At 38.3% G+C, this 27,676-nt stretch overlaps 1 protein-coding gene across 2 annotated transcripts in view; it reads left to right on the top strand.

Moving 5' to 3' along the window:
• The window catches only part of USP32 (ubiquitin specific peptidase 32), a 3,310,274-nt gene that overhangs the window by 2,971,812 nt on the left and 310,786 nt on the right, over window positions 1-27,676 (top strand). For both annotated transcript variants that reach the window (XM_044054559.1, XM_044054560.1), the window contains exon 30: window positions 22,199-22,390. In XM_044054559.1, the coding sequence (XP_043910494.1) occupies window positions 22,199-22,390 (192 nt within the window). The remainder of the gene's footprint in view (window positions 1-22,198; window positions 22,391-27,676) is intronic.

Here is a 27,676-nt window from a genome sequence, read left to right on the forward strand (position 1 = left end):
CTTGAAGGTCATTTATGAAGATGGAAAACAGTAGTGGGCCCAGTATCGAGCCCTGAGGAACACCTATGGTATTAGGGAGCAGACCTGATATTCTGTTTTGCCACAGGACAGCTTGTTGCCTACCAGTGAGGTAGGCCTTGAACCAGGTTAGTGCTGGAGTGTCCAGATGTAGGGTTTCAAGGGTGTTAAGAAGGAGCTGATGATTGACCATATCAAATGCTTTTGATAGGTCAAGAAAGAGGGCAGAGGATATAAGTTTGTAAGTATGTCAATTGAATTGTAGAGATTAATGGTAAGAGAAAAGTTTTGAAATTAAGTTGTGTTCTCATTTGTTAGATCACAAACACCTGGCATTTTAACAACGTTGTGTAGACTATTATATGGACTGTACATAGATATGAAGTCAGGAATACATAAATGCAAAAATATAAGATAGAAAACTATTGATTGCACTGTGGCAACATATGACTACATACAGCATGCTCAGCTGGACACATTTATCCTAAATAAACCAGAAATTAGTCTACTATCAAAGATGACCACATACATATGCAAAGGCAGTGGTGTAATACAGTGGAAAATTTTCTGTGGAGCTTCTATCAGCTGAGCTCTATACATTCAAATTAAAATGCAGTACAAAGCATAAGAATTAATGGCAATGGGTGGATGCAAAGACATTTAGAGGAAAGCATGACACTAGTAACTACATATCTAGCAGTTGACATCTCATTACTTCAAAGGACAGCAGAAAAGACATACACAGAAACAATTGAATAACAAGGAAGCTGGTTACACTAGGAAAGGAGAGAATCAAAGAAATTGGGAGTCATTCCTTATGAAAGACAAGTGCAGACATCAGGACTGCTATGTAAATACATTTGATTTCTGAAACAAAGGGAGTCATTCCTTATGAAAGACAAGTGCAGACATTGGGGCTGCTATGTAAATACAAATGATTTGTGAAACAAAGGAAGACCAAGTTTGTAAAGACTAAAGTGTTGACAGTTCTGACACAGGTAGCCATGACACCCCATGGTGTCCTAATAGTGCTACAGGATGTCTTATGCAAGTAATATCAAAGGATAGAAAGATCATGTTGTGAATGGCTGATGTGGAGGTTGAGAAATATGCCACATTTATCATGAAGGATCCTTATATAATATATGTTGCAATTTGTACAAACATAACAATTAACCGTGTTTCACATATGTTGTGGTATGCACAAGCAGTGAAATGCAACATTTCACAAAATGACTAACTACATTATAAACTGTTTTATTTGCATCAGTATGTACAATGAAATGGCAGAAATGTGATGGTAATTCATGTGCATAATGCCAATTCAGGGGCAGCCAGCACTGCCAAGCAGTGCATCTTGACAGGGACACTTTATGCAGAAATAAAGAAGCGAAATGTACATATTTACTGTTATAAATTACTCTAACCAGACATATTAACAGGATAGTCTTAGATACAGGGTGCATATAGGCATTTTTCTTTATCCATATTCACAGCAACAGAGAAATTAATTGTGTGATTGTGGTAATTGTCTTGATTAAACATATCTTTCCATGTGTATTTCTATAATTTACTTTGTAATATACTTCACAAAACCAGTGTGCCACACAATATAACATACCCAACACACTAGAAATAGGTGCCTCTGTAGTCAGGCAGACTGACATCCCACTCACTATGCTGAATAAGGAGAATGTTCCAGTTAGTTGCCTGATGGGTGCCATGATCCGCCACATAACACAAGCACTCAGGTCACTCCAGAAAAAGTACAAACTTGAGTCTGTCACTGTCCATGTTGGTGTGAATGACCTGAGCCATACCTCCATGGAATACATGAAAAGAGAAAGAGAAGATGTCTGAGGACGTAGCCCATGCCGGTATGACCCTGACCCTGAGTAACATCCTGCACTCACCAAGAATAACACGGAATAGATAAAATAATATTAATTACAACAATTGGCTAAGCTTCTGGTGTCATTCAAAGGGGATTCAGAGTCTGTCAGCTGTTCAACTATGCATAGACACGGGTAAATAGGTGACCCCATCTTTAACATGTACAAGTAAGCACAAATGTCAATATGAACCATATATTTAAACAACACGTCACTAATGTGTTGAGGGAAGCATGACTGGAATAATGACACATTCATCAAGTGAACCCCATGTCCCAGCATCCACAAACAAAAAAGTGAAACATAAGGATCCTGCAAGTATATGACCAGGTATGCACAAACACCAAATTACATTTAACGAAGTGAGCCCAGAAGTAATACGTTCAGCTATGTATGTGTACGGAAATTAAACATTTCACCAAGCAACCCCTAAAGTCAGATGTCCACATATGCACAAGCACTAGAAAAGAAACAATTACCCACAGTCTGTTGTGGATTTGTATAGACGTCTGCAAGCACGCAAATGAACCGGTTACACTAGTCATACTATCAGTAATAGTCGTACTATGCAGAGCTAGTAGAATGAATATTTTACCCATGGGAACCCTTTCATTAAAATGTAATAGTATGCTGAAACACTGAAATAAAGTGTACATCCCAGCAAGATCACCATTTATATGCCCAAGTACTGTATAGAAACACTTCCCTAAGCAAATCCCCTTAGTAATATGTCAAGCTTTGTACAAGTTCAAAAAATGAAATGGTTACATGAGTAATCTCTTCATTAGTATATTTTTGCATGTGCAACCTCGAGATTAACCATTTACCCAAGTGACACCTTCAATAATATGTTGCAGTATGCATACACATAAAAGTAAAATATTAACCCCAGCAAACAATTTACTTATATATCCAGGTATGAGCAAATAAGCACAAACTGCAAGCATGCACAAGCACAAATGTGAAACATTTACACAAGTTCACCCTTCATAAATAAGTCTCAGTATGCTGAAATACACAAACTACATCTGTTACCCCAGCAGCCACTCGAGTGACCTGTTACAGTATGCAGAGGCACAATAAAACAGGTTACACCTCCTGTAATATGTACAAATAAGCCCAAATACCAATATGATGCAGGTAACCAAATGGCCCTGCGATATGTCCCAGTATGCATAACTACAGTAAGACACCCTCAGGACTATGGCCAAGCATTTGCAACAAAACCAGAAACACCATATTGAAATTGGTATCCAAGTTACCCCATCAATATTATGTCCAAGTATCCACATGTACCTTAATGAAAGGGACCTCCTCAGACCAATGCTGAAATATGCAAAAGCACTGCAAAAGAAACAATTAATGAATGTAGTTCGTCTAAAAATATGCGTATACATGAACCAGTACATTAATGTTGGATGACCATCAAAGCAATCTATTTTCCTTACAGAGATGCAATGCTGATGGAAAATGGCATTATTTTCAAAGGTTCTAAAATTCTTGTTTCTGCTTCCTTACAACATGAATATATCCAGATTTAGCATCGTGGTTACCCACGTTTCACATCCAATAAGAGAAGAGTGAGAGAACTAGCATTTTGGCATTCATTACTGAAAGACATTGATAAAGTACTTTCTTCTTGTTCAGTATGCAATAGTACTAAAGCACATTTGAAAAGACAACCACTTCAGCTAAGTATAGTTCATGAACTGCCTTAAGAGTAGCCACTGATATCTTTGAGTGGGACAATCAACATTACTTAGTATTGGTAGACTCTTACTCAAACTTTTAAAACAGAAAGTTGAAAGAGATGGGCAACTTCCCGCATGACAAATAAACTACAGTTGCATTCCGTTTTGGCCCAATACCTTCATGGGTATGATAAAAAACTGAAGATAAAGAGGAATTTCACCTTTCAGCACGACAATGACCCCAAGCTGACATCCAAATAAACCAAAGCATGGATGGAAGAGATGAAAATTATAGTTTTGCAATGGTCCAGCTAGAGCCCATACCCAAAACCTATTAAAAAACTTGGCAGATCAGAAGAAGATTGCGTACAAGAGATGGCCTTTTGCAGGGAAGAATGGGCACATATTGCCACGTCAAGATGTGCCATGCTGATTGACTCCGTCCCAATCAGACTCAGTGCTTCTGCAAACACTTGTGCAACCAGCTTATTCTATGTTGCTTATTTTTCATGTTTTTAACCCTTAACAAATTGTTTCTATGTCAATTGAATTGTAGAGGTTATAGCTAAGAGAAAAGTTTTAAAATTAAGTTTTGTGTTCTCATTTGTTAAATCACAAACACCTGGCATTTTAACAGCGGTCTGTACACTATTTATATAGACTATACATAGATATGGAGTCATGAATACATAACAAGTTAAAAAATATGTGATAGAAAACTATTGATTGCACTGTGGCAACATGTGACTACATACAGCATGCTCTGCAGGACCCATTGATCCGAAACAAACCACAAATTAGTCTACTGTCAAAGATGAAGGGAGTGACCACATACATATGCAAAGGCAGTGGTGTAATACAATGGAAAACTTTCTGTGGAGCTAAAAGGATTACTTTTATCATCTGAGCTCTATGACAATAGGAAAGGAGAGACAACCAAAGTAATTGTGACTCATTCCTTATAGAGACAAGTGCAGACATCAGGACTGCTATGTAAATAGATTTGTTTTTTGAAACAAAGGGAGTCATTCCTTATGAAAGCTAAGTGCAGACATCGGGACTGCTATGTAAATACAAATGATTTTTTTTAGAGAAAGGAAGAACAAGTTTGTCAAAGACAAAAGTGTTGACAGTTCTGACACAGGTAGCCATGACCCCCCATGGTGTCCTAATAGTGCTCTGGATGTCTTATGCAAGTAACATCAAAGGAAAGAAATATCAAGTTGTGAATGGGTGATGTGGAAGTGGAGAAATATGCCACATTTTCATGAAGGATCCTTCTATAATATGTTGTAATTTGTACGAACATAACAATTAACCATGTTTCAAATATGTCCTGGTATGCACAAGCACTAAAATGCACAATTTCACCAAATGACTAGCAGCATTATAAACTGCTTTTACTTGCATCAGTATGTACAATGACATGGCAGAAATGTGATGGTAATTAATGTGCATAATGTCAATTCAGGGGCAGCCAGCACTGCCAAGCAGTACATCTTGACAGGGACACTTTATACAGAAATAAAGAAGCTAAATGTACATATTTACTGTTATAAATTACTCTAACCGCACACATTAACTGGATAGTCTTGTATACATGGTGCATATAGGCATTTTTCTTTATCCATATTCACAGCAACAGAGAAATTATTTGTGTGATTGTGGTAATTCTGTTGATTAAACATCTTTCCATGTGTATTTCTGTAACTTACTATGTAATATAGTTCACAAAACCAGAGTGCCACACATCAGACTAGTAATAGTCGACTCTATAGTCAGGCACACTGACGTCCCACTCACTAAGCTGAACAAGGAGAGGGTTACTGTTAGTTGCCTGGTGGGTGCCAGGATGCGCCACATAACACAAGCACTCTGGTGTCTCCAGAAAAAGTAGAAATATGACTCTGTCATTGTTGGTTTGAATGACCTGAGCCATACCTCCCTGGACTATATGAAAATCGACATTAAGAAGATCTCTGATGACGTTTCCCAGGCCGGCATGTGCCTGACCCTGAGTAGCATCCTGCCCTCACCAAGAATGACACCACGGTATAGAGAAAAAATTATCAATTTCAACAATTGGCTAAGCTTCTGGTGTCATTCAAAGGGGATACAGTGTCTGTCAGCCTGGGATGACATGCTCGACAAGCCACGTTGCTTTGCTATACATGGCTTGCACCTGTCACCTTTAGGCTTTCGAATACCGGCCAAGACGCTTGCCACCCCCATAGTGCCTTTTTTAGTCAAGGCTCAAAAGACAAACCCACCACCATAAATAGCACAAGTAACAAAACACTGAGGGTAATGCTGCTCAATCACACAAGTCTAACCCACAAAATGCACGTACTCGAGGCACTCCTCAGTATGCAGAGAAATCGATATATGCGCAGTAACAGAATCCTGGTTTTAGGCTCCAGAGAGCACCCAAGCATTACCAGGCTACAACTCATGCCACACATTTTGGTCACAAAAACAGGACCGAAATACAAAAGCTGGGTGGGTATCCATATTCATCAAGGATAGCCACACCTCCAGGTTAGCGGCACAGCACGATGCTTCCGAGATCATCCATGTGCAACTAACAACTGGCAAAACTGCTGTTCTAGTTATAGCTTGCTACAGATCACCCACCCATGTCCCATGACCCACACTGCTCATTCCTGGAAATACTGGGAAACATAAAGGTGCTACCAAACACCCTGATTGTGGCTGATTTCAATTACCCAAACATTAACTGGGATAACCACTTAGGTACGAACTCCCTTGCCCAACATTTCCCAGAAGTTATAAACTGAAACGCCTTGGATCAAGTGGTCAACACCCCCACCAGAGGTGACAACATATTGCACCTGGTGATAAGCAACATGGGTGACCGGTGCTCCAAACGGGAGTCAGCCCCTCGCCGGTTAGATCTGTCTATAAACTAATCCGTCTGGATATCCACAGTCCACCACTTCTCGCGATCAAAGGAACCACCGTGAAAAACTTTTGAAAAGAAAACTTCACGTTCCTTAAGACCCAGGTGTGAAGTTTCAAAGCCCCCATGCTAAAGGCTAACCCTGTCAGACAGATACTGCATCCCATCTGAATGACACCAGAAGCTTAGGCAATTGTTGAAGCCAATAAATTTGTCCTTGTACTATGGTATCATTCTGTGTGAAGGCAGGATGCTACTCAGGGCTAGGATCATACCTGCCTGGGCCACATAATTCGAGAGCTCTTCCATGTCTCTGTTCATGTAGTCCAGGGAGGTAAGTCTCAAGTCTTTGACTCCAACATGGAGAATGACAGAGTCATATTTGTACTTATTGTGGAGTGACTTGAGTGCATGCGTTATGTGGTGGATCATGCCACCCGACAGCCAGCATTTTGTAATTGTCTCCTTGTTCAGCCTGATGAGTGGGACATCAGTGTGCCTGACTATAGAGTCACCTATGACTAAAGTGTTGGGTACATTTTCTTGCCTTAGGGGGCTATTGTTGTGTGGCACACTGGTGTTGTGAGCTATGTGTTACTTTGGTTGTGACTGGTGACCATTATATACAAGTATTCACAGGTACACAAATAAAACATTTATCAAAGTGACCCTGTCCTTAATATATGCAAGGAAGCACAAACATAAAAGTGCAACATTTAATCACATGAACCCCTACCATTAATATGCCACGGTATGGAGAATAAAAAATAACAGTTTCCAAATCTAACACTTACTTATTTGTTTACCTATGATAAGGCACGTGTGACTAGGCAATGCCTTCTGTACTATGTCAAAGTAAGCATGAAAGCTAACATGAAACATATTGACAAGTCATCCTTCACAGTTATGCCCAAGCACCTGTAAACACAGTAATGACACATTAACCAAGTGTCCCCTTCCTGAGTATGTTGAGCCTACACAAGCACAACTGTGAATGGTTTAGCACAAGGAGCTTTCCATTACTTGGGCATTTATGCTCTAACAGTGAATCGAATCATTACTCCAAACCACCCCATGAGTAATATGCCAATGTATGCAGAAGCACTAAAAAGAAAACTATTACTCAAGCAATCAGTTCAGAAATGTGTGTCACCATGTGCTACTGTCTAAACGAATCTATTTCCCAGGGGATACCTACAGTAACTGGCCAAGTATGCAGTGGCGCAAATCAAACATTTCATTATGCTGCCATGTTCTTTAATATGCCTTAGTGTCCCAAAACACAAACATAAAGCATACTTCCCAGCAAGCTTTATATGCCAGAGTAGTGAAATTAAACAGTTTGCAAAGCGAGCACAACAGTAATATGTCCAATACTTGCACAACTACTGAAAATGGATCCTTACATATGTACTAATATGGAAGTCTGAGCATATGTTAAACACACCAACAGCCACCTCACAGCAAGAGGTCCTCAGCTGGGGTGCCTTCAGTGTGCAGTAAGCATGTCCTCCCTGTGAGCGGTTGATTTTTCTCTGGGTGCTGCGTTTTCCTCCAACAACCCAAAGACATGCTGTAGGTGTTTGGGTCACTCTAAATTGGCCCTAAGCGTGAGTGCGTGTGTGTGTGACTTCTGTGGAAGGTTGGGCACCAGGATGGTACCTCGGCACTGTTACACTCTACTGCCAGTCATAAGCAGACAAGTGATTCGCTGTGGCAACACCTAACTGGCAAAAGATGAAAGAAGAAGAATTCTTATACATTTTGTAAATTGTACACCACATCAGATATGGCTATTAGGAGAGCAATATGCATGTAATATTTAGTGTGTTGCTAAAAGGTACTTATCTCTCACTTCATTTAGCATTTCTGCCCATGTTGTCTACAAATAATTACATTGTCTAATACCATGGCTGGGGTCGACACCATTCCTAAAACATTTGCTTGATTACAGTTATTTAAAATAATAAATGTTTCAGTCTTTGATCTCAGCCAGAAGTGCTCTTTGTTTGGCCACATTGTGCCCAGTGATGACTCCTTCCGCAATTTGTGCATATAGCACTGTGCGTATTCGGGAATGATGTAGAATTTAAATTTGACTTCAGGTATTTGGGAACTGGCCAAGAAAACAGATACGTTTTAAACTCCTTTCCGCTTTTATGTAGGAAATAGGAAAATGGGAATGCAAAGCATTTACCAATAAATAATAATAATGCAATCATCAGGTTTTCCAACATGGGAAAAACCAGTGGACTGAGAAAAAAATGGTGACTCCAGTAGACCTGGCAAAGTTTACAGACTGGCAAAGAGCAAACAACACTTTTTAGGCCATTCTACATGTCCAGTATTACTCGATGCTTGTAAGTATGCCATCTCCTGGAAAATATAAAAATTTGAAACATTTTCATGTGTGCTGAGTTTCCATCTAATATGCATATGCAGGAAAGAGGCCAACAGTACAAGGAATATCGAATAAGTACAATTATATTTTACGTTAATGAAGGTTATTTATGTAATTATCCATCAATGCTGTCAGGCATGATAGCTTAAGCATAAGTTATAAGGAATGTAATTAGTGAGGCTACCTGTGTTGAAACATGAAAATAAACTCAGAGAAAATATAATCTGACAAGTTCAAACACTTGACACAACTTGAATGTCCACAGCTTTTTCCCCAACAAGAAAATTAAAGATCAAAATCACAAGCAGACTAACTGTCTCAAAGACTGGTCATGATTTTCGGTATTATTCTGGTTGCTGAGGGGGGACCACAGCCTTGGATACAGAGAATCAACACATCCTATCCTCTCAGACCTACGGTACATATGCAAGTCCACTGCTGGCATAAACACCTGCTCAAGAGATCTTAATGTCTTCTGCAACACAAATAGAACACTTACGAGTGAGAGAGAGTGATGTTTAACAGAGAATTGCACTTCTATGGAATCATCTTTCACCCCCCATAAAACAAAGAACTGCTCTTACTCTATTAAGCATAACCTGGACGAATGGATAAGAAACTGCAAATTCATTCCTGAAATAGTACCCTTGTCCCCTATGAAAAGGATTAACACTTCATGTGAAAAAACTTGTTTAGGCTTCTAAAGATGCTTCAAGATAAATATCCTAGTAAGAAGTTAGGAAACTGTAAAAGTAGAGAGGGATACAGCCAAACTGCAGCACATACAACACACCACAAAAATGAAATGAAAATACAGTAGCCCAATGCTTACTTGAATTCATCAACTCGAATGCCCTGGAGCAGCTCATTCTGACCCCCACTAAAGGAAGCAACATCCCTAGCCTGGATATTACTCTTGTTCTGCACCACTCGTCAATCCATGCCTGGTCAGATCTGACCATAAACCAATCACCATGGAAATCCACATCTTACCCACACTCCCTGCAAAGGTAACCACCTTGAAAAAGTTCTCCAAAGCTGACTTTGGGCTCCTAAAAACAGAGGTGGCTAACTTCAAGGCACCCATGCCCATGGATAAAAAGCTGCATGACTGCCAGATCATACACCAATGCACTGTGAAAACATATACATAAATGCATGGTACCAGACATACCCAACATAACCAAGACGATCTCCTTCAGAAAAAGGACGCCAATCTGGTGGTCTCCTGACATTAATAAACCCTGCAACAGAAGGAAGAAACTGTTGCAGGAAAAGGTGAAGTCCCAAGACTGAAAAACTCACTTATTAGCCTCAACAAAAAAGTGATATCCCTCATCAAATCCTCTACACCCAGCTATGAAGGCAGAATTGCAGCAGACAATATTAACAATCACAAAGCTTTCTATAGTTATATCAAGAACCTCCATGGCAATAACCAGATTTGCTGTGAGTTACTGCACAATGGTACCTCCTATACTGAGCCAACAGATATTGCCAACATACTGGTGGACAAATTCAGTGAGAACTTTACACACCTCTCTCCCCCCCTAAAGGACATGTCACAGTACCAGAAGAATGCCAGGCACCAAGCATTACTGCAGCACCAGTTAAAGCTGCATTGTCCAAGGCCAGGAATACAGCTTCCATGGGATCTGATAATATCCCTGGCTGTCTTCTACATGAACTACACAGCGAACTGGCATCACATATGTGTGCCCTATTCAGTCACAGCTTCACCTCAGGCTTTGTCCCTACCAAATGGTGGACTGCTACCGTCATCCCTCTCCATAAAGGGGAAGCAACTACAAACCCTGGTAATTATCTCCCCATTAACCTGAGGCATGTGATATGTAAAGCTGTGGAGCGCATCATTATGGACTTGATTAACAAAGATATAGGAACTATCCAAATTCTAGACCCCACACAATTTGGTTTGTGAAAGGGATATCATGCCTACTCAACCTGGTTGACTTATTTGAGTGAGTCACCAAGGCTGTGGATGAAGGTAAGGCTGTGCAAGCAGCCTATCTTGATCTGGCCAAGGCCTTTTATACCATTCCACACTCTGGAATAATTAATAAACTCATCAATAAACTCATCAAACTAGGCAGCAACCCCTATATCACAAGGTAGGTTGCAAATTGGCTCACAGATGGTACACACAGTGTGAAAGTAGTAGACTCCAAGTCAGACTACCAACTAGTCATGAGTGGAGTCCCACAGGGATCAGTCCTGCGTCCCCTCTTGTTCGGCATCCAATTATGAAGAAGTCCAGGCCAACACCAAGATACTCTGTCTGACCAACTTCGCAGATGACTGCCAGCTGGGAGCCATTATTAACTCAAGTAATGCTGACATCCTACAGAAAGGTCTCACTGAGACCAATGACTGGTGTCAAAACCATAGCCTTAAGCTTAATGGCAAAAAGTGTCATCTCCTTTGCTAAAAACTGAGTTCTCACTAATTACAACATTGATGGGAACCCATTGAACACTGAAGGTGTTATAGTAGATCCGGGGATGCAGGTTGACAGCAACCTCTCCTTGGACCACCACAATGCCAGTGTGGTCAGAAAGTCCTTCTATGTAGCACATCTCATTACCAAGGTTTTTTATCCAAGAAGAAAGAAGTCATCATCTCTCTCTACTCTTCACTCATTTGACCAATCATTGAGTATAATGGCTCATTTGGCACGTACCTCACTAGACACCTGCAAGAGCTGGAGAGGTCACAAAAGTACCTCACAAAGAGGATGCTAGGCAATAAACACATCCTTTACAGACAGACTCAAAAGACTGCAGCTGTTCTCTGTCTCACATCGCCTAATTAGAGGTGATCTTGGCCAGACTTACAAAGCCATGTCTGACCCAGCTCTGTTAGAAATGCTACATGTAAAATTACAAACCATACACACCACATGCTCCAGAGACGTCAACCTATTTATCACAATCAACAGAACATGCTGGAGGGTCAGGTTCGTCACTCAGAGACTGGCTATGCTCTGGAATAGACTTCCCATTCATGTCAAGCAGAGCACCTCGCTGTGCCTCTTCAAGAGAAACCTTGATGAGTGGAAGGGTAATCGAAAGTTCCCCCCAGGTATCACCCCAGTGGCTGTACTCGATAGAGGTACTAGGAACTAACGTCAGGCAGCACAATGACAGGGCACTAGTATGAGCTAGGCTTGTAAAGGTTCCAGGGCCATTAGCTTAGTACACACCTATGAACCTGCTAAAAAGATCAAAAGTATTAGTTGCATAACTCTCAACCTTCCACCTGAAATACTTTGAACACTTTTGATTGTGTAGAAAAAATGGGCCAAATGGTGACCACTTGACTTCAACTATAAAGCTTTTAGCATGATAAAAATGTGTCAGCTGATGCTTATAAAAGTTTTTTGATTGAATTAGTATGATTCAGTATTGTTTGCCATGGATATTACTTAAAGAAATGAACCACAGTGAATGCATGACAGCCATATCCTTGGGCTTAATTAACATGCTCAATATTTACCATGTATTTTATTAAACGTTCATTGACAAATTTCACATCAACATTGAATTTTCCAACAATAAGTATGAAAGTGTAGCATCAATGACTATAACTCTCAGTGATATACAGAAAAATAAAACAGCAAAGCAAAATATGACGCAAAGTAAGACGGTTTAATGCAATTAACACACTGTAAGAGGTTCTCTTGCTTAACCTTTTCTTCTGTCCTAAAGCTAAGCCCTTATACTTGTATCCAGTGTGATAACAAAATATAAAGAATAAATTTTCTATAAATAAAGCCACTTGACTGTGCTTGGTCCTCATCAGAAATCAAAGAATCACATTGAAATCAAAGAATCACATTTATTGGAGCTATATGCACGCATACGAGGAATTTGACTCCAGTTTCAGTGATTCTTCAAGTATGAATTACATAAATGATATACATGCAACTATTAAGAACAAGACCAAAAAGTAAATATGCATAAACATACAAGGTCCCACAGAATGAAAACAGTCAATGAATGATTACTTCATAACTACATAATTCAGGTAGCATCAAAGTAAGGTAGATAAAATCAAATAAAAATGTAAGCCTCCAGTACTTTACTTTCAAATATACCCTCCTAAAAACCAAAGGCGTGCCCAGCTAGTACCAGACATTTCAAGCAATAAATATGTTCTACTAAGGCCTAAGCTAAAATAAGTCACTAGTTGCCTGGACTTTAAACATCAATATTTTTTCACAAAAATAAACAGCCACATTCTTATAGCACACAAATCCTAATTATAAATCAGTTCTCTGAACATTGTCACCTCTACATTCTGTGCAAACTAAACTGTAATTGTTACAGACAAATAACAATTTGTATATTGTGCCTCCTTAACACACTCTCTACTGCTGTAGTCCACACATATCACATGCCTTGAGTTAACTTCATACATTCCTTGGTTTCACAAACCTAAATTCACCTAACAATTGATAGAGCAGCTTGGCAGAACAATTGCACATGGTTGCAGCAGCACAATTTACAAGATATGGAGATGGAAATGACTGCTGTAAACTACTGTTCCGAGATCAGGCAACATTTTACATACTACTTCACTCAAAGTACTGATAAAACAGCAAATTTTGTCTCAACATGCTTTTCAAAATTCTGGATAAATGATAAAGTTTATCAGCAGTAAAAGAGCACATGGAAGCAGCACAAAGAAATCTGTTTGCTTATACTAAGTGAACTGTCTGCACAAAAACAGGCAGAATTGTGAAATGCAAATTTTAACTAAAACTTTATAGAACAACAGGGTTTGCTTGAATGTGCATTTTCTGAAATTCATAATGAACATAATCTACAGTGATTTAACACTCATCCACTTTAAGAAACAGAAAATGAAAGCTGCCCTTTAAATAACTGTTGGTAATGGCAAAACGGAAATTACAACTGCAAAAAAGCAAGCACCAGATAACCAGTATTCCAAAAGTAAAAAAAAACAGAAAACATCAGTTTTCCTTTAAATTAATCTAATCAGACCTATCATTAAGGGCTAAAATTAAGTCCTCTATCTGACTATCTAGAATGTCATGACATAAATAATCGAACTAGTCATAATATTTGGCCTTTAGATATGTTATTAAATGCAAAATACAGGTACATCCTCGATCTATGTAAACCGAAAGGAAAAAAGGACAGAAAAAAACTTGGTAATGCAGAGAGTCCTATGTCCACGTACTACCCCGTACAAAAACTACAACCTACTCTTGTAAATACCATTTATAAAACCTCAATTATGTTGTAATTCTGTAGGATCGTTAAGCATACTATGACCAAAATAAACCAGGAATGAGCTTTTAAGCAAAACAAAGTCTGCACTTACAAGAATGCACAAAATAACTGATCCAGTTGCAATATCCACGTAGCGCTGCTTAAAAGATTTATCCTCCTTCGAAAAAATAACGCCGTCTCCAAACTTAACAATTAAAAAGAAGTTCCTTCGCTGTGCGAGTCAATATTTATGAGAGGGCAGGCTGAAGAGGCGGGAATACATGAAGGAAAGCTTGCATAATTTAAATATAGGCGTTTCTAGGGCGACAGTAGCCAAGGAGGGCGGGTTTCACTATGTACTGCATTCAAAAGTGATGGGCGACTTGTCGCTAGGCTTTATGATTACTGAAAGAGCGCGATAATAATTTTGTATACAGATAGCTAACTCTACCGCTAGAAGAAATACGGCAAACGATCGAAACATAAAAATAAATGCTACCCCATGCCCGAATGATTTTTTTTACAGCCAGCACTGACAGATAGAGGAGAAAAAAGCATCAGGAAGTAGAAAACTAGTTACACTTCCCGTAGTTGTCCTTTAAATGCTTCTGTGACAGCCATTTCTCAAGTGACTAAGCATTTTTAAAGTGTACTTCTCATGCTGTTGACCCTTCTTCCAAAACTGCTGCTTTTGGATCAGTTTTATGGAGATTTACTTGGCTTAGTTCTCAAAATCTTTCTGATGATGTTAAACCAGAGATCTTAGATTCTTCTTTGGATAAAGAGACTCTGTCCCTTCTACAGCTGATGTGTTTAAAAACTGTCATAAAAAGGGAAAGCTAATTCGGAGTGATACATGTTTTTCAACCCTCATTTTTGCAGACAAAATAATAGTTTTCCTTCTACCTCAGCTCCCTTTTCCAATAAACAATGTAAACAGCAAGGAGTCAGTAATCAAGGTTTTAAAAACAGTGGAACAAATGCTCAAGGAAAGGTCTCTAAAAGTCAAAGAAAAGCCTCCCAGTCAGCATTCAGGTCCCCCGCACCCTAGCAACCTTTCTATGTCTCTTGACATTTCATCTTCCCTATTGGCATCAGAATGTTTCAGACAGGTGTTCTTCATGTAATCCAGTGGGAATATATTTGGCAATGGGAATCCCTCCCTGCTGAGCGGGGAACCAGATTTCTCTATTTCTTCCTATTCTACACAAAATGCTGTTCTTGTGGATTGCAATGCTCCTGCATGCTTCTTCACTATGCCCATTGATAGCCAGTATTCTTCTAAAGATTTAGAGGGACTCTTCAAAATTGTGGTGGTGACTCCCATTTGGCCAAGGCAATAGTGGTTCTCCCTTCTTTCTACCACAGGTTTCCCTACAGACTAGATTTTTACACAAGAATGTCTCCATAAGTAACCACAGGCACAATGGAGCAGTACAAACTCAGTTCGTTAATAGTACTGCTGCTAAATAGACAGAAAATAAAGGCAAGCAAACATGACTAAGCGCTTTCCCCCCACATGGGCATCATCAGAGTTGTGTTGCATTTTTAATAAGATCCTTTTATAATGGCCAACCGTACACGTAACTTCCTGTCAATAGAAATATTAAAACAGCAGTAAAAACACCTCTTTACAGGGAAATAATTAAACTAAAAACGTCAAATGATTACCATCATTAAAAAGCAATATATACAACCAAGTTTTTCACACAAAAAGTTTTTTTTTATATATATATTCAATATTTAGTGTAAAAACTTGATATCCTTTGGTAAATTTGTAATAACGACTAACGATGCATATAGGATATGTGCAATTAAGATGAGATGAAGAAAAAGGTAAGACAGTTAAAAAAAATAAAATTGCATTGTTCTAGCTAGCATGGTATTAATCTATCATCATGTTAGATGCAGAATAAAAACACTTTTTGGACATTATTCTAGCTAAGATTATATTGTTCTAACTAACAACAGGTTAAATGCAGGAAAAAAAAACACATATGGGAAGAGAAGAAAAATATAAGGATGAATATTTTCATGCAAAAGAGAAAGAGACCTGGATATACTTAGGTTTAGATAGAGAGAAATTGCTTTCACTTAAAGGTAATTGGCTATACTTGGGTAACCAGAAAATAGGGGGGGAAAAAAGAATATATGCAACTAAGAATTGCAGAAAGGAAATAATAGGATCAATTAACCTGGAGTTGAGCAAGAACGTAGCCATATCTTGTAAATATTGTTTAAGACAGATTTTGAACTGAGCTGTATTCTCTTGTTGTTTTAGATGTGCTAGAGTGGAATTCTAGATTTTTAAAATGTATTGAGTGAGCGTAGAGGGATTCACTGGAATTATTACTAGGTTTTCTGACTGCTAGATGAGATTTAGTACTCTATTACGAGTTCCCAATAGGCAAATACTGTAGGATATTTTGTAATGCAGAATATTTATCTGGGGAATGGATGAGGTTACAGGCAGTGAGTAGTTAAGTGTAGGTAAGGTAGTTAGGCCAGTTTATTGCTTTTTATTGGAAAATAGTGATGCATTTTATAGGGTGCATTGGTGTCAGATTCGGCTGCTTTATTGTAGCAGGCATCTGATTTTGTTTTAAGGGTGGCATTCAGATTTGTTAGAATTGGTAATGCATAGAAAAGGGATGGAAGCAGGTAAGTAAGTAAAAATGAAAAGTGTTTCTAACAGTATCTGTGAGATGTATTGTTTATTTCTCTACAATGAGCCTAGTTTTTGATGTATCTTTTTAATGACTTTGAAGAATATTGTGGTTGGATTTGAGTTTGTCATAAATTCTTACTCTTTGAAGTTTAGATGTGGTTACTGTACTGATTTTATATGAGAAGGTTATATTAAATGACTTTTTTGATTAGCATTTTGTTTGGGAGTGAATAACATTAGTTTTTTTCCCCCTGGGGATTCAGATATAAGTGGGCATAGACAAGTCAAGATTTAGTAGAAGTGAAGGTATCTTATGTGTTTTGTTACAGTTTTGTAGGGTTGGGGCAGAGCAGACTGAGGTAGAATCATCTGCATTTTGTAGGTTGGCAGGCAGAGTGAAGATTGTTTATGAAGATAATGCCAAAGATCAAGCCCAGTGTCCTAGATGTTGCTATTATATTTAAAGGTGATTCTTAGAGGTGTATTAACTGATCTTTCACCTCCCATTCCTCCACTAGAAGGTGTAGATCTAAGATAATACCAAGGTCGTCCACTAGAGCTCCTCAACTCATCAGATCTTTGTCTTACCAATCCCAATTCAGTTTTCTTACAGCCTCAAGACAAAAACATAGTTTAGCAATTTCTTCAGAAAAAACAATGTCATTAGTACTTATTTTTGAGGTACGTAGCATTTGTCCTTTCACTATATTGGGAAATATGTGCTTGGGATGCATACTGCCCCTCACAAGTAGACCATTCCTCCAACATGATTTCCTTAACAGACTTGTCTTTATTTCACCATCCTTTTTTGTACATATCTAGACATCCAAAACTTCTATCACATCCATAGAAGTATGTAATATAAACCTAAGGAACGTGGTGCTTGTATGTAATATAAACCTAAGGAACGTGGTGCTTGTTTCAAGATATTGCTTAAATGATAGTAAGGTCTCATAACTACCCTCTCACAGGACAACTACATCATCCACAAATCTCTTATAAAAGACCAAATGGTCCCTCCATGCATTATTATAATAATACAATTTGACATACTTTGAGCCAGCATCTTCAGCATAGGTAAAATTCCTGTCCTGGAAAATACTAGTTTGGTGACAGTTGCGTCTTCTAGAAAAGTTCAGCATTACAAGCTTTATGTCATGCTTCTCTATACTTAGTCTTCCATAAAGCAATGCCTGTCCAAACTAATCCTTCATTTATTCTCAGGATTGTAAAAAAAAAAGTGCAAAGTTTTGTTGACACCCTTAACTCCAGATCAGGATATTTAAAAATTGTCCTTGGGGATGTGGGACTAAAAGTCCATTTTTTGGATGTGATTTTTAGAATGGGATGTTAAGCTTTATAAGTTAGGATTTTCAGGAAAGAAACTTTCACTAACAGTTGTTTGCATTATACCAGCATGCACCCTTGTTGCATGAAGAATAATATTCCAAAAGGACAGCTCATAAGAGCCAGTAGAATGACAAGTGAAATGGGTGACTTTTTGAAGGAAATAGAATGTATTACCACCTTGTTTGTTGAAAGAGGGTATAGTAAAATTCTGTTGAAAGAGCATGCTGAATATGTCGCACAGAATAGGGACAGTCTCTTTCCAGCCATCCTTGAGCATGGGTTTTCCAACTTTAATATAAAACAGAACCATGACAAGAATACATTTGATGCTTGTAATTACTTTTGTTTGGACATTACAGTAGGTAGTGGTATTATCAGAGATATTTCTGCCAAGTGGAAAATTTTAGAGGGAAATAAAGATTTACTATCCATTGTGGGGACCCAACTAAGGTTTGTATATAAAAATCAAAATAATTTATAAAACATTTTAGAGAGAGAAAAAAAAACTTGTTTATTGTCCCAATACCACACAGAAAAGATGGGGCATGCATAAGTGTGGGAATTGTAACATATGTAGATACATTTCTGAAGGTCCCTTAGTTAATTTAGAACATTTGCCTTACACTTTGAAAGTTCCAGGGCATTTTAAATGTAAGAGTAAATGTATGTGTGCATACTGTAGTGCATTCTATATTGGTATGACTACAAGAGTTCTAATGCACTAGAATAAAGGAACATTATTACATTAGAAAACAAGACAAGACAAATGCTTTTTACAAGCATACTATCACCTGTCCCATGTATAAAAATGTTTGTTTTCTGTGCTGGAGCAAGGAAGTCATGATTTTAGGGGTGGCAATTTTAAAACAAATCTTGAACAAAAGGAGGCTTTATGGCAAATCAAATTAAATTCAGAATTAACATTAAATGTTTTTTGAAAGACCGTAGAGCCTATATAAGGAAATAACTTCCTGAGCTTTGAAATTTTATTAACTATAGAATTGTGTAAGTGGAAAGATGTGTTTATTGGTTTAGAGGCATTTCAAAACTGTTTTTAAATGTGATGTAGAGCATGCATAATTTATTCTGAAGAAGTTTGGTTACAAAAGTGTGGATTAAATGTTTTGGTACTTACGTGTTACCGCAACCAGATTTTTGCGATAATAGCAGTTGTTTCCCGATGTGGAAATGTAACTGTTCATGGCGTGACAATATCAGACTATGGTTTTTCTTTCACACTGACAGTTGTTTTAGGCAGGGTTATCACCCAAAACATGAGTAAGTTAATATCACTGTTTAGGTATGCACTTTACCGCCAGCATGTCATGTAGCTCGCAGTAAAGTGCATACACGCTTCAGCTGTCAGGGCTGCTGTCTTACTCACTGCAATTGCTCACCACTCCCCCCCCCCCCCACATTGAAAGGCAGAGACACAGGAGTTATGCATAACTTTTATTTTAGTTTTTACAATTTTTACACACAGTCTCAGGTCCAAACATGGCAGTAACGACAGGAAGAAGAGCATCATCAGCCAGTAACATGTTTTCCGTACTGTTCTTAGTCCGGTTTAATCAGGAACCCATAAACTGCTATCAACATTATCCACCCTGAAATGTTACCAGCAGTTAGTGTTCCTCAGCTTTCGCATTGCAGTGGTTGTTTTCCATTCTGTGTACACACTTTTAACAAAGTATTACTTTACCCAAAATATCGTTCCTATGTCTGTGTTTTCCTTCTGTGAGGGCTTCATTCCTCACGGTTCAAATATTCCATTCATCAGTTAAGACAGCATCCCTTACAATTCAAGCATGCGTCTGTAATGTACGCAAAAAGGGAAGATGATTGTTTCATATTTTTATGTGTATGAAGGTAGTCCAGAGATTTTTTGCCAGCAATAATGAGTTTGCACAACACTTTGGAATGTTTCATGCGGTTGTCTGTATTCAATGAAGCGAAATTCGCAACAGCAAAAATCTGGTTGCGATAATACGTAAGTACCAAAGTTTCTTATTATGCTAATACCGTGTGGATTTCACTCTGTTTTTCTGCATCCTCCAGTCTGTTTTTTTATTTTCACGATTGCTTCAGAGATCAATCCAAACCGTCTATTTATATGGCTGTTTTCTTCAATAATCATTCTAACTTATTTTTCATACCCTACATGTTCACAGACAGCTGAAATTCTGTTTTCACAAGGCAAAAGCATTCAGAAAAGACAAGTAAATGTTCTCCTTTGCTGCTACCAGATTAGGACAAAAAAAAAAAAAAGAGTCTAAAGTAATCTTGTCTAAATGATTATCAGATTATATTTCATTTACATGTACTTCACAGAACAAATCTTTGCCAGTCAACGTGAAAGCTCATTCTTCAAGGTCACTCACTAGTTCAGCCTTTTTTTAGGAATGCCACTGTGGATGAAATTTGTGCTGTAGCATTTTGGCCTATGTTGCACACCTTTACCAAACACTGTAAGTTGGATATATTGTCCAGATCCAGGGCTTCCTTCAGAGCTCCTTAAAGGTATCCTGTCATGATGCTAGCCAGTGTTAAAAATAGCTTGGGATTCTCAACCATCAGTTGGATCAGACAGACTGGATGAGTAGGATACGAAAGTTTTGTACTTAGCATAACCCTGGATCCTTTCATCTTAGTCTGCCTAATGCAATGTCCGTCTGTGCATCCCCTGTCCAAGTTCTTGCTTTCCTGAAGACCTGACATACCATCCAGAATCTCTTCTGTCAACCTTTCCTATGTTCCTCCATGAGTCATTATCTTTTTAATATTAAGCAGCAAACACAGTCTGAGGAGAGTTAGTACCCAAGAGATTATGGGAGGGAAAAATCTTAAAGGAGCTCAAGGCACTGGCCAGATTGGATCTGATAAACAGATCAGTACCCATCAGTCATATAAGGTGGACTGGTATGAACAGCTCCAGCATTATGGTAAGTGCTCAACTTCTGTCTCCACTACATCTTGTTGAAAATAAATCGGTTGACTCTATGACCAGATGAAGCATACTGGTTGAAGTTTCATCCAGACAAAAAAGGCTTTTTTCCAGGGTCTCCCCCTTTCACCACCTCATGTAGGGGTCATGCTGCCACACAATTAATTCCATGGGTTCATACCCATGGAGAAAAGTGAAAAGCCCAAAAGGTTTATATCGCTGTTAGTACACAAATAGAAATCAAACTGGCAGAGATTCCCCATGCAAATACCAGCTAATGAGTTGCAGATTTGGAATATCTTGTTGGTTTTACCTGAAGTAATACCTGCACAGAGGTAGCTTAACTTGTACTTTCTAAGTCAAATATCACCCGTCAACGAGGCATATATATCTGGATTCTACAGTTGTGTAGGGTTGTCCAACAGCAGCAAAATGACCTCTAATAACCTCTTCACATAGAGTCATGGTACCTTTCTATGCTGCCTGTAAACTAGGCTAATCACCACCCTTATTTTACCTGGAGGGGAAATTTTACGAAAAGAGGATACATGTTCTGTTATTAGGAGGTATGGCATACAGCACTGTAATGTAGAGAACACTATGATGTGTTTGAAAGTATTCGTAAGAGTGGACATTCTTTTTATATTACTGCATCTTACAGTGAGTTTATGATGAGACATTGCTCATCCTTCCTCTGGCATATAAGAACAAGGCCCTGTTTGCTTCTTATGGCTGATGGGGCCTTCCCTCTTGTAACCTGAATAGAGAGCAGACTTGATGACATATGCTGAGTTGGTCCATATCCTTGGTATAACTGAATGGAGTGAGCCTAGACTTCCAGGACATTAAAGTGGGGGTAGTAGCTAGTGGCTATGTGGTAAGAAAAAAGAGAAATGAATGTGCCATTTAGTGCTGTGTTGAATAATGCATCAGACTGCATTTTACACCATGACATTTATGGTCTGTAAAGGACTGCAATATAGATAAATGAAAACTGAGAAAAAGAGTAATAAATTAAGCTAATTTTTTTGTAATATGTTAATTTGTTAAAACCAGATTATTGATGACCATGCCAGTGTTGAACAAAGTCGACGTGCCCAGGCCGAACCTATTAGCCTAGACAGCTGTCTTCGGGCATTCACAAGTGAAGAGGAGTTAGGTGAGGATGAGATGTACTACTGCTCCAAGTGCAAGACTCACCGTCTGGCAACTAAAAAGCTTGATCTTTGGAGACTACCTCCAGTTTTGGTAAAGTATCCTAAAAGTTTAAATGTATTTTAGCCAAGTAATCATTTTTGCTATGTATGTAATGAGAACCATTTTTCAACAATTCTAGTTATGCTTAGATGGCATTCTGACAGAATATACTTTTTTCTGAATAAATCACGTAAAGTTATTTTTCTATATATAGGTAAAGTAGAATGTATAGATCTGTTTGAACATTTCCGGCAGTTTTGTAGTAGTCATTCCTCCATATGCATATTGGAAATGCCATGACTCTTTCAGACAGTTATAAAGCAGTTGTCCTGTCATACTTATGTTTTTATATTGTCTTCAGATCTGGGGACCTGGCCATACCACCATTACTGCTGCTACAGTTTGGTCCATTTTGCCCTGCTGAGAGCAGTACTTCAGAAATGTACTTTTTCAGAATCATTGCTGCTTTTTAGTGAAGGAAAACATAATAGTCTGGATCTTTTTAAGTGAATGTGGAATTGCAGCTTCATTCTTTCGGACAGTGGACTTGTGAATGGAAGAAAGTTGAATTGCTAATCACATATGTATATTATATAAATGCCAACAAAATATTTAACATTTACTTTACTGTCTTAGCTATCAGTTATAGGTTGGATGAATGTAGGTTATCATGTTTTTGTTATATATTTTATTTTTTATATATGTATGTATGTATGTATGTATGTATTTAATTCACTGAGTGATCGATTTTACACTTTCAGGTACTTTCTTTCTGCCTTCCCAGTTTTTGCATACCACCACTATAATCCAGCTTTGTCTCTATTTGAATTTATTAGTATTTGTTTTAATGCTATTCTCGGCTGGGGTGCCTTCTTTGCGGAGTCTGCATGTCCTCCCTGTGGTTGCATAGGTTTCCTTCAGGTGGTCCAGTTTTCTCCCACATCCCAGACTTGCTGTAGGTGGACTGGGCACTCAAAATTGGCTCTAGGTGTGTGTGTGTGTGTGTGTGTTTGTGTGTGTGTGTGCCTTCTGTGGAAGGTTGGGCGTCATGCTGGCAACTCAACACTGTAAACCTCCACTGCCAATCATTCTGTGGACCATTGTTCTGCTGTGGTGACCCCTAACTGGGAAAAGCCAAAAGAATTTCAAAAGTATTTCGGCCAGAAAAACTTTCACCAGTATAAAACAGAAAAAAAATACTAAGAAAATACTAGCCCAACTGGCTAAAGCAATAATCACAACTGATAAAATATAATAAAAAAAAAATAAAATGCACTAGAAATTAGCGTACTGCACTTTATTTTGACGCTTTTCGTCTCAAATGAGAATATAAACATTAAATGTTTTTTAAACGATAGAAGGCTGTGATTAAACAAGTGAATTATTTTAATTAAAAAATTGTTAGTCTGTTAATTGTTTTATTACAATGGCTATAAAGAGGGTGCTTTTAACTGAAGTTTACTCAATTGTTCTGAAGAAGTCCAAGAGACGAAACCATCGAAATAAAGTGCAGTACACTAATTTCTAGTGCGTTTCATTTTATTTTATTTGATATTTTATCAGTTGTGATTATTGCTTTAGCAAGTTGGGCCAGTATTTTCTTTACGGCACCTGTAAATAACTTCTTGATGCTTACTCATTTTTCCCAATGTTTCTGATCCTTGCTAGAGTAGGATTCCCAATTAATGATTCTTGGCACTTCCATTTAGGCAAAGGCAGTATTTGTATGGCTGTGGAATTCAGTTTGGTATGGAGGACACTAAAGATAATATACTTAATTCCAAAAATTGATATTTAGTGTGAAAACTACAGAATGCAGACCCATTATAGCGATACTTAACTTGTGGCTGACATTTTATTGCAGACTATGATATCTAAGTCACCAAACCACCTGCAGTCACATATTAGGAGAGGTAGGGTGAAACCGTGCCCCCCACAAACCAAAACACACATGTCATGGAAAATGATATAATGTATATACTGCCTGTAGTGTACCATCTGTCAAGGTAACCTAAACAGGTAAGGTGAGCTTTTGTAAACTGGCAACTGTGCTACTTCCACAGTTAAGAATTCTGCAGATTGTTCACTAGACAGTCATCTTTGGGAAACTGGCATACTTATTTATTTAGTTATATTTGTGCTATTCTTTGAACAACATGTGACTGCTTTGAAAGCCATCCTTGTACAAAAAGAAAATTACATTTTTGGAATGTTGCTTTGTTTTTTGCCCTGTTATACTTGTCCTGAATTCTTAACGTATGTGCATGTTGTTGTCAAGGCTTTAGCCAGAAGAGATACAAAACAGAAGTTGTAAAATTAGCAGTAATATTTTTTAATGACAGTAGAACATGCTGTTTTAAATGTAAAAGGTGATTTTAAAATGAAATTTACATTCCGAATTCTAAACTACTTCCCAGACTTTACAGTTACTCTATCAGTCATAGTTTGCAATAAGCAGGTTAACACTGTTGTGGAATAAAAAATGAAAGATTTCTCAATTTTACATGAAATATTTCTCACTTGTACAACCACTAGCAGTTTGCTGAAGTCTGAGGCAGGGCTGCAACTAAGAAATATGGGGCTTTGATCAAAAACCCAAGAACTATTAAGGAGTTTCTTAAATGACTTGGTAGAAATAAAAGTAGTAATGAACAAATAACTGTGTCAGAATTTTTTTTATGTGGTTTATGCTCAAAAAAGTTTACAGTGGACTATTTTCTTCAGTAGTTCCAAATTTGAATTTAAACTTGCAGAAAATATAAAATTATCATCTGAAGAAAACTGGAGAGAATGTTTTCACAGGAAGTTCATGTGATTATTTCAAAATACTGTGCTAAATGGGAAATAACACTTAAAGGTATTAGGGCATTCAAAAGCCCTCAACCCCCCCCCCCCCACACACACACACACACACTATACAGTTTGATTTTTCAAATGAGATTGACTCAGCCTTTAAGAAGAGATTTTAATAGCAGTGCAAATTTGTTCTAAGAATATGAGTACTTTTTAACAGAGCATGGGTTGGTGAAACAACAGGTACTAGCTGGCAATTAAAATTAGAGAAGTATATGGCCAGTTAAGACTATTGAGATATCTGAAGTAAATGATATTGTTGGCAACATCAACACTAAACTGAAAAGACTGGAAAAAGAACTGCAGACCCACAAATGTAACAAGTTACAATGTGATTTAAATGACTGTACTACAATGAGAAGGGTTCCTGTGGCAGACTCAGTTGTTGTTGTGGCTTTTCCCAGTTAGGGGTCGCCACAGCGGAACTCCGGTCCGCTAATGATTGGCAGTAGATTTTTACATGCCGAGTTGCCGGCCCTGATGCACAACCTTCAACGAAGGTATGCCCATTCATGCATGTCTCCACACAGAAGACGGTCTAGCTGAGAATCGAACAGGACGTCTTACTTTGAGGTGACAACGCTACCGCAGCACCACCACCACGAGTCCTGTGGCAGACTCAGTACATCTTGCCAAAAAAGAGGACATCAGCAGGCTGTGTAACAGTGTATCAGCAGCTTCTGAGTGTAAGAACAGTGGAGCTTCTAATGTACCTGCAGAAAGTAATAGTTCAAGCATGAAGAATAATATAAGATTGCAGTAGAGAGAAAGAGAATTTTAACCAGACATTGTCATTCTGTGGTATTGAAAGATGTTTTAATGGTATCTCTTACACTGTAGAATAGCCAACAACAGCAGAGGAGATAAAAGAAGTAATCAGATGCTGTTTGTTAATGATTTTAGTATGACTGATATTTTACTATTAGATTTATTTAGTATCAACAGGCGGACAATTTGTAGTATCTCTAGAATAGCTTGAAACGGGATTCAAGATAACCCTAAACATTCGCCTCAACTGTACAGATTTTTGCAGAATGACCTGCTTTTTACCTCATATTTTAGGTTCACGTTTCATAACATTGTGGTTTTCTGGCAAATTGTTGGCATATAGTTAAAAGACTGAAGTCAGAAAATAATGACAGACATTTGAGTTTCCAACTTCATACCGTTCAGAAAATTCATGCCAATACAAAACCTGTTATTCTATCAACTTTCTCAGTTTGTAATAGCAATATTTAAAAATTGTCCCTATGTTTGAGGCCTTTGTCCAGATTTCTTGCTGTAAGAGGTTGAGAAGTATAACCCTAGGAGAACTTTGCTTTAAAACAGAGATATTAACGCAGATGTGTAAGTTACATTTAATGTTTTTCCCAGTGATATTAATCATGGTCATAATAATATTAATGTGGCACACATTGTACAAGAAAGTTTTTATTCCTGTTCATCCAAATTCAATGACATTTTGGATTATGATCCTTTATAATGATTTAACTAGACAACTTTGTATGCCTTCTTTCCGTAATGCTAAGGTGAATATGTTCATGCCATGTTAATATATTAATGTCAGAATATTTTTTAGGAAACTGTTAAGAGTAAGAGAACTGCATACTATAATTTAAGTAAGAATAAGTATTTAAGTATTAAATGTCGAGATTACCCTTTTTTGTTAATTTGATTTAGTGATAAAGGGCAAAATACAGATCTGAAGTTGTTTACTTCATTTGTTCTTCAACCTGTGGGTCCTCAGATCCACATCAGATCCGACACAGCTGCATTTTCCAGCTATGGCTCCGAGCTCCATGCTCCTCCCTTTACCCATAATGCCTCCTGTCTCCCTTCTCCCTTCAGATCTCGTTTGCCGCTTGAGAGGAAGCAGTGTAGTCTGAACTCCATTGAGTTAGCGGTGTTTTTGAACAGTAGTTAATTCCTATTTTTAGCTTTTTCTATCTCTATCTTATACTCCTAACTTTGCTATACTTCCTCAGGGTTCTATGTAGCAAAGTTCTTGTAGGCTTTACTATCTTTTCTCCCGTCTTCTCTTTCCACATGGTGTGTGTGCGCGTGTGCGTGTGTGTGTGTGTGTGTGTGTGTGTGTGTGCGCGCGTGCGTGTGTGTGTGTGTGTGTGTGTGTGTGTGTGTGTGTGTGTGTGTGTGTGTGTGTGTGTGTGTGTGCGTTTGTTTTTGGGCCAGCTGAGGCATGGCAGACGCCCCGAAGCAAGGCTTCAAAAGGTGCACAGAGAGTGGCCATAAGCTTTCCCCGGTGGATGGCCACACTCTGTGCGTGGTTTGTTTGGGGGTGGCTCACCTCCAGTCCCCCTGTCCTGTTTGCGCTGGGTTTAATCCCAGAGCACTCAAGGACAGGCGGGACAAACTGATTGTTAAGGGCCTGTAGCCCTTCTCTGCTGGGACTGAGGTCCTTTTTTCCCCTGCTAAGAAAGCAGTGGCTGCTGCTTTGTCTTCCCCTTTCACGGCTTCTGGGACTCA

Source organism: Protopterus annectens, chromosome 13.part0 (genome assembly GCF_019279795.1).
Source record: "Protopterus annectens isolate FY-2018-M chromosome 13.part0, PAN1.0, whole genome shotgun sequence".
Lineage (NCBI taxonomy): Eukaryota > Metazoa > Chordata > Ceratodontiformes > Protopteridae > Protopterus > Protopterus annectens.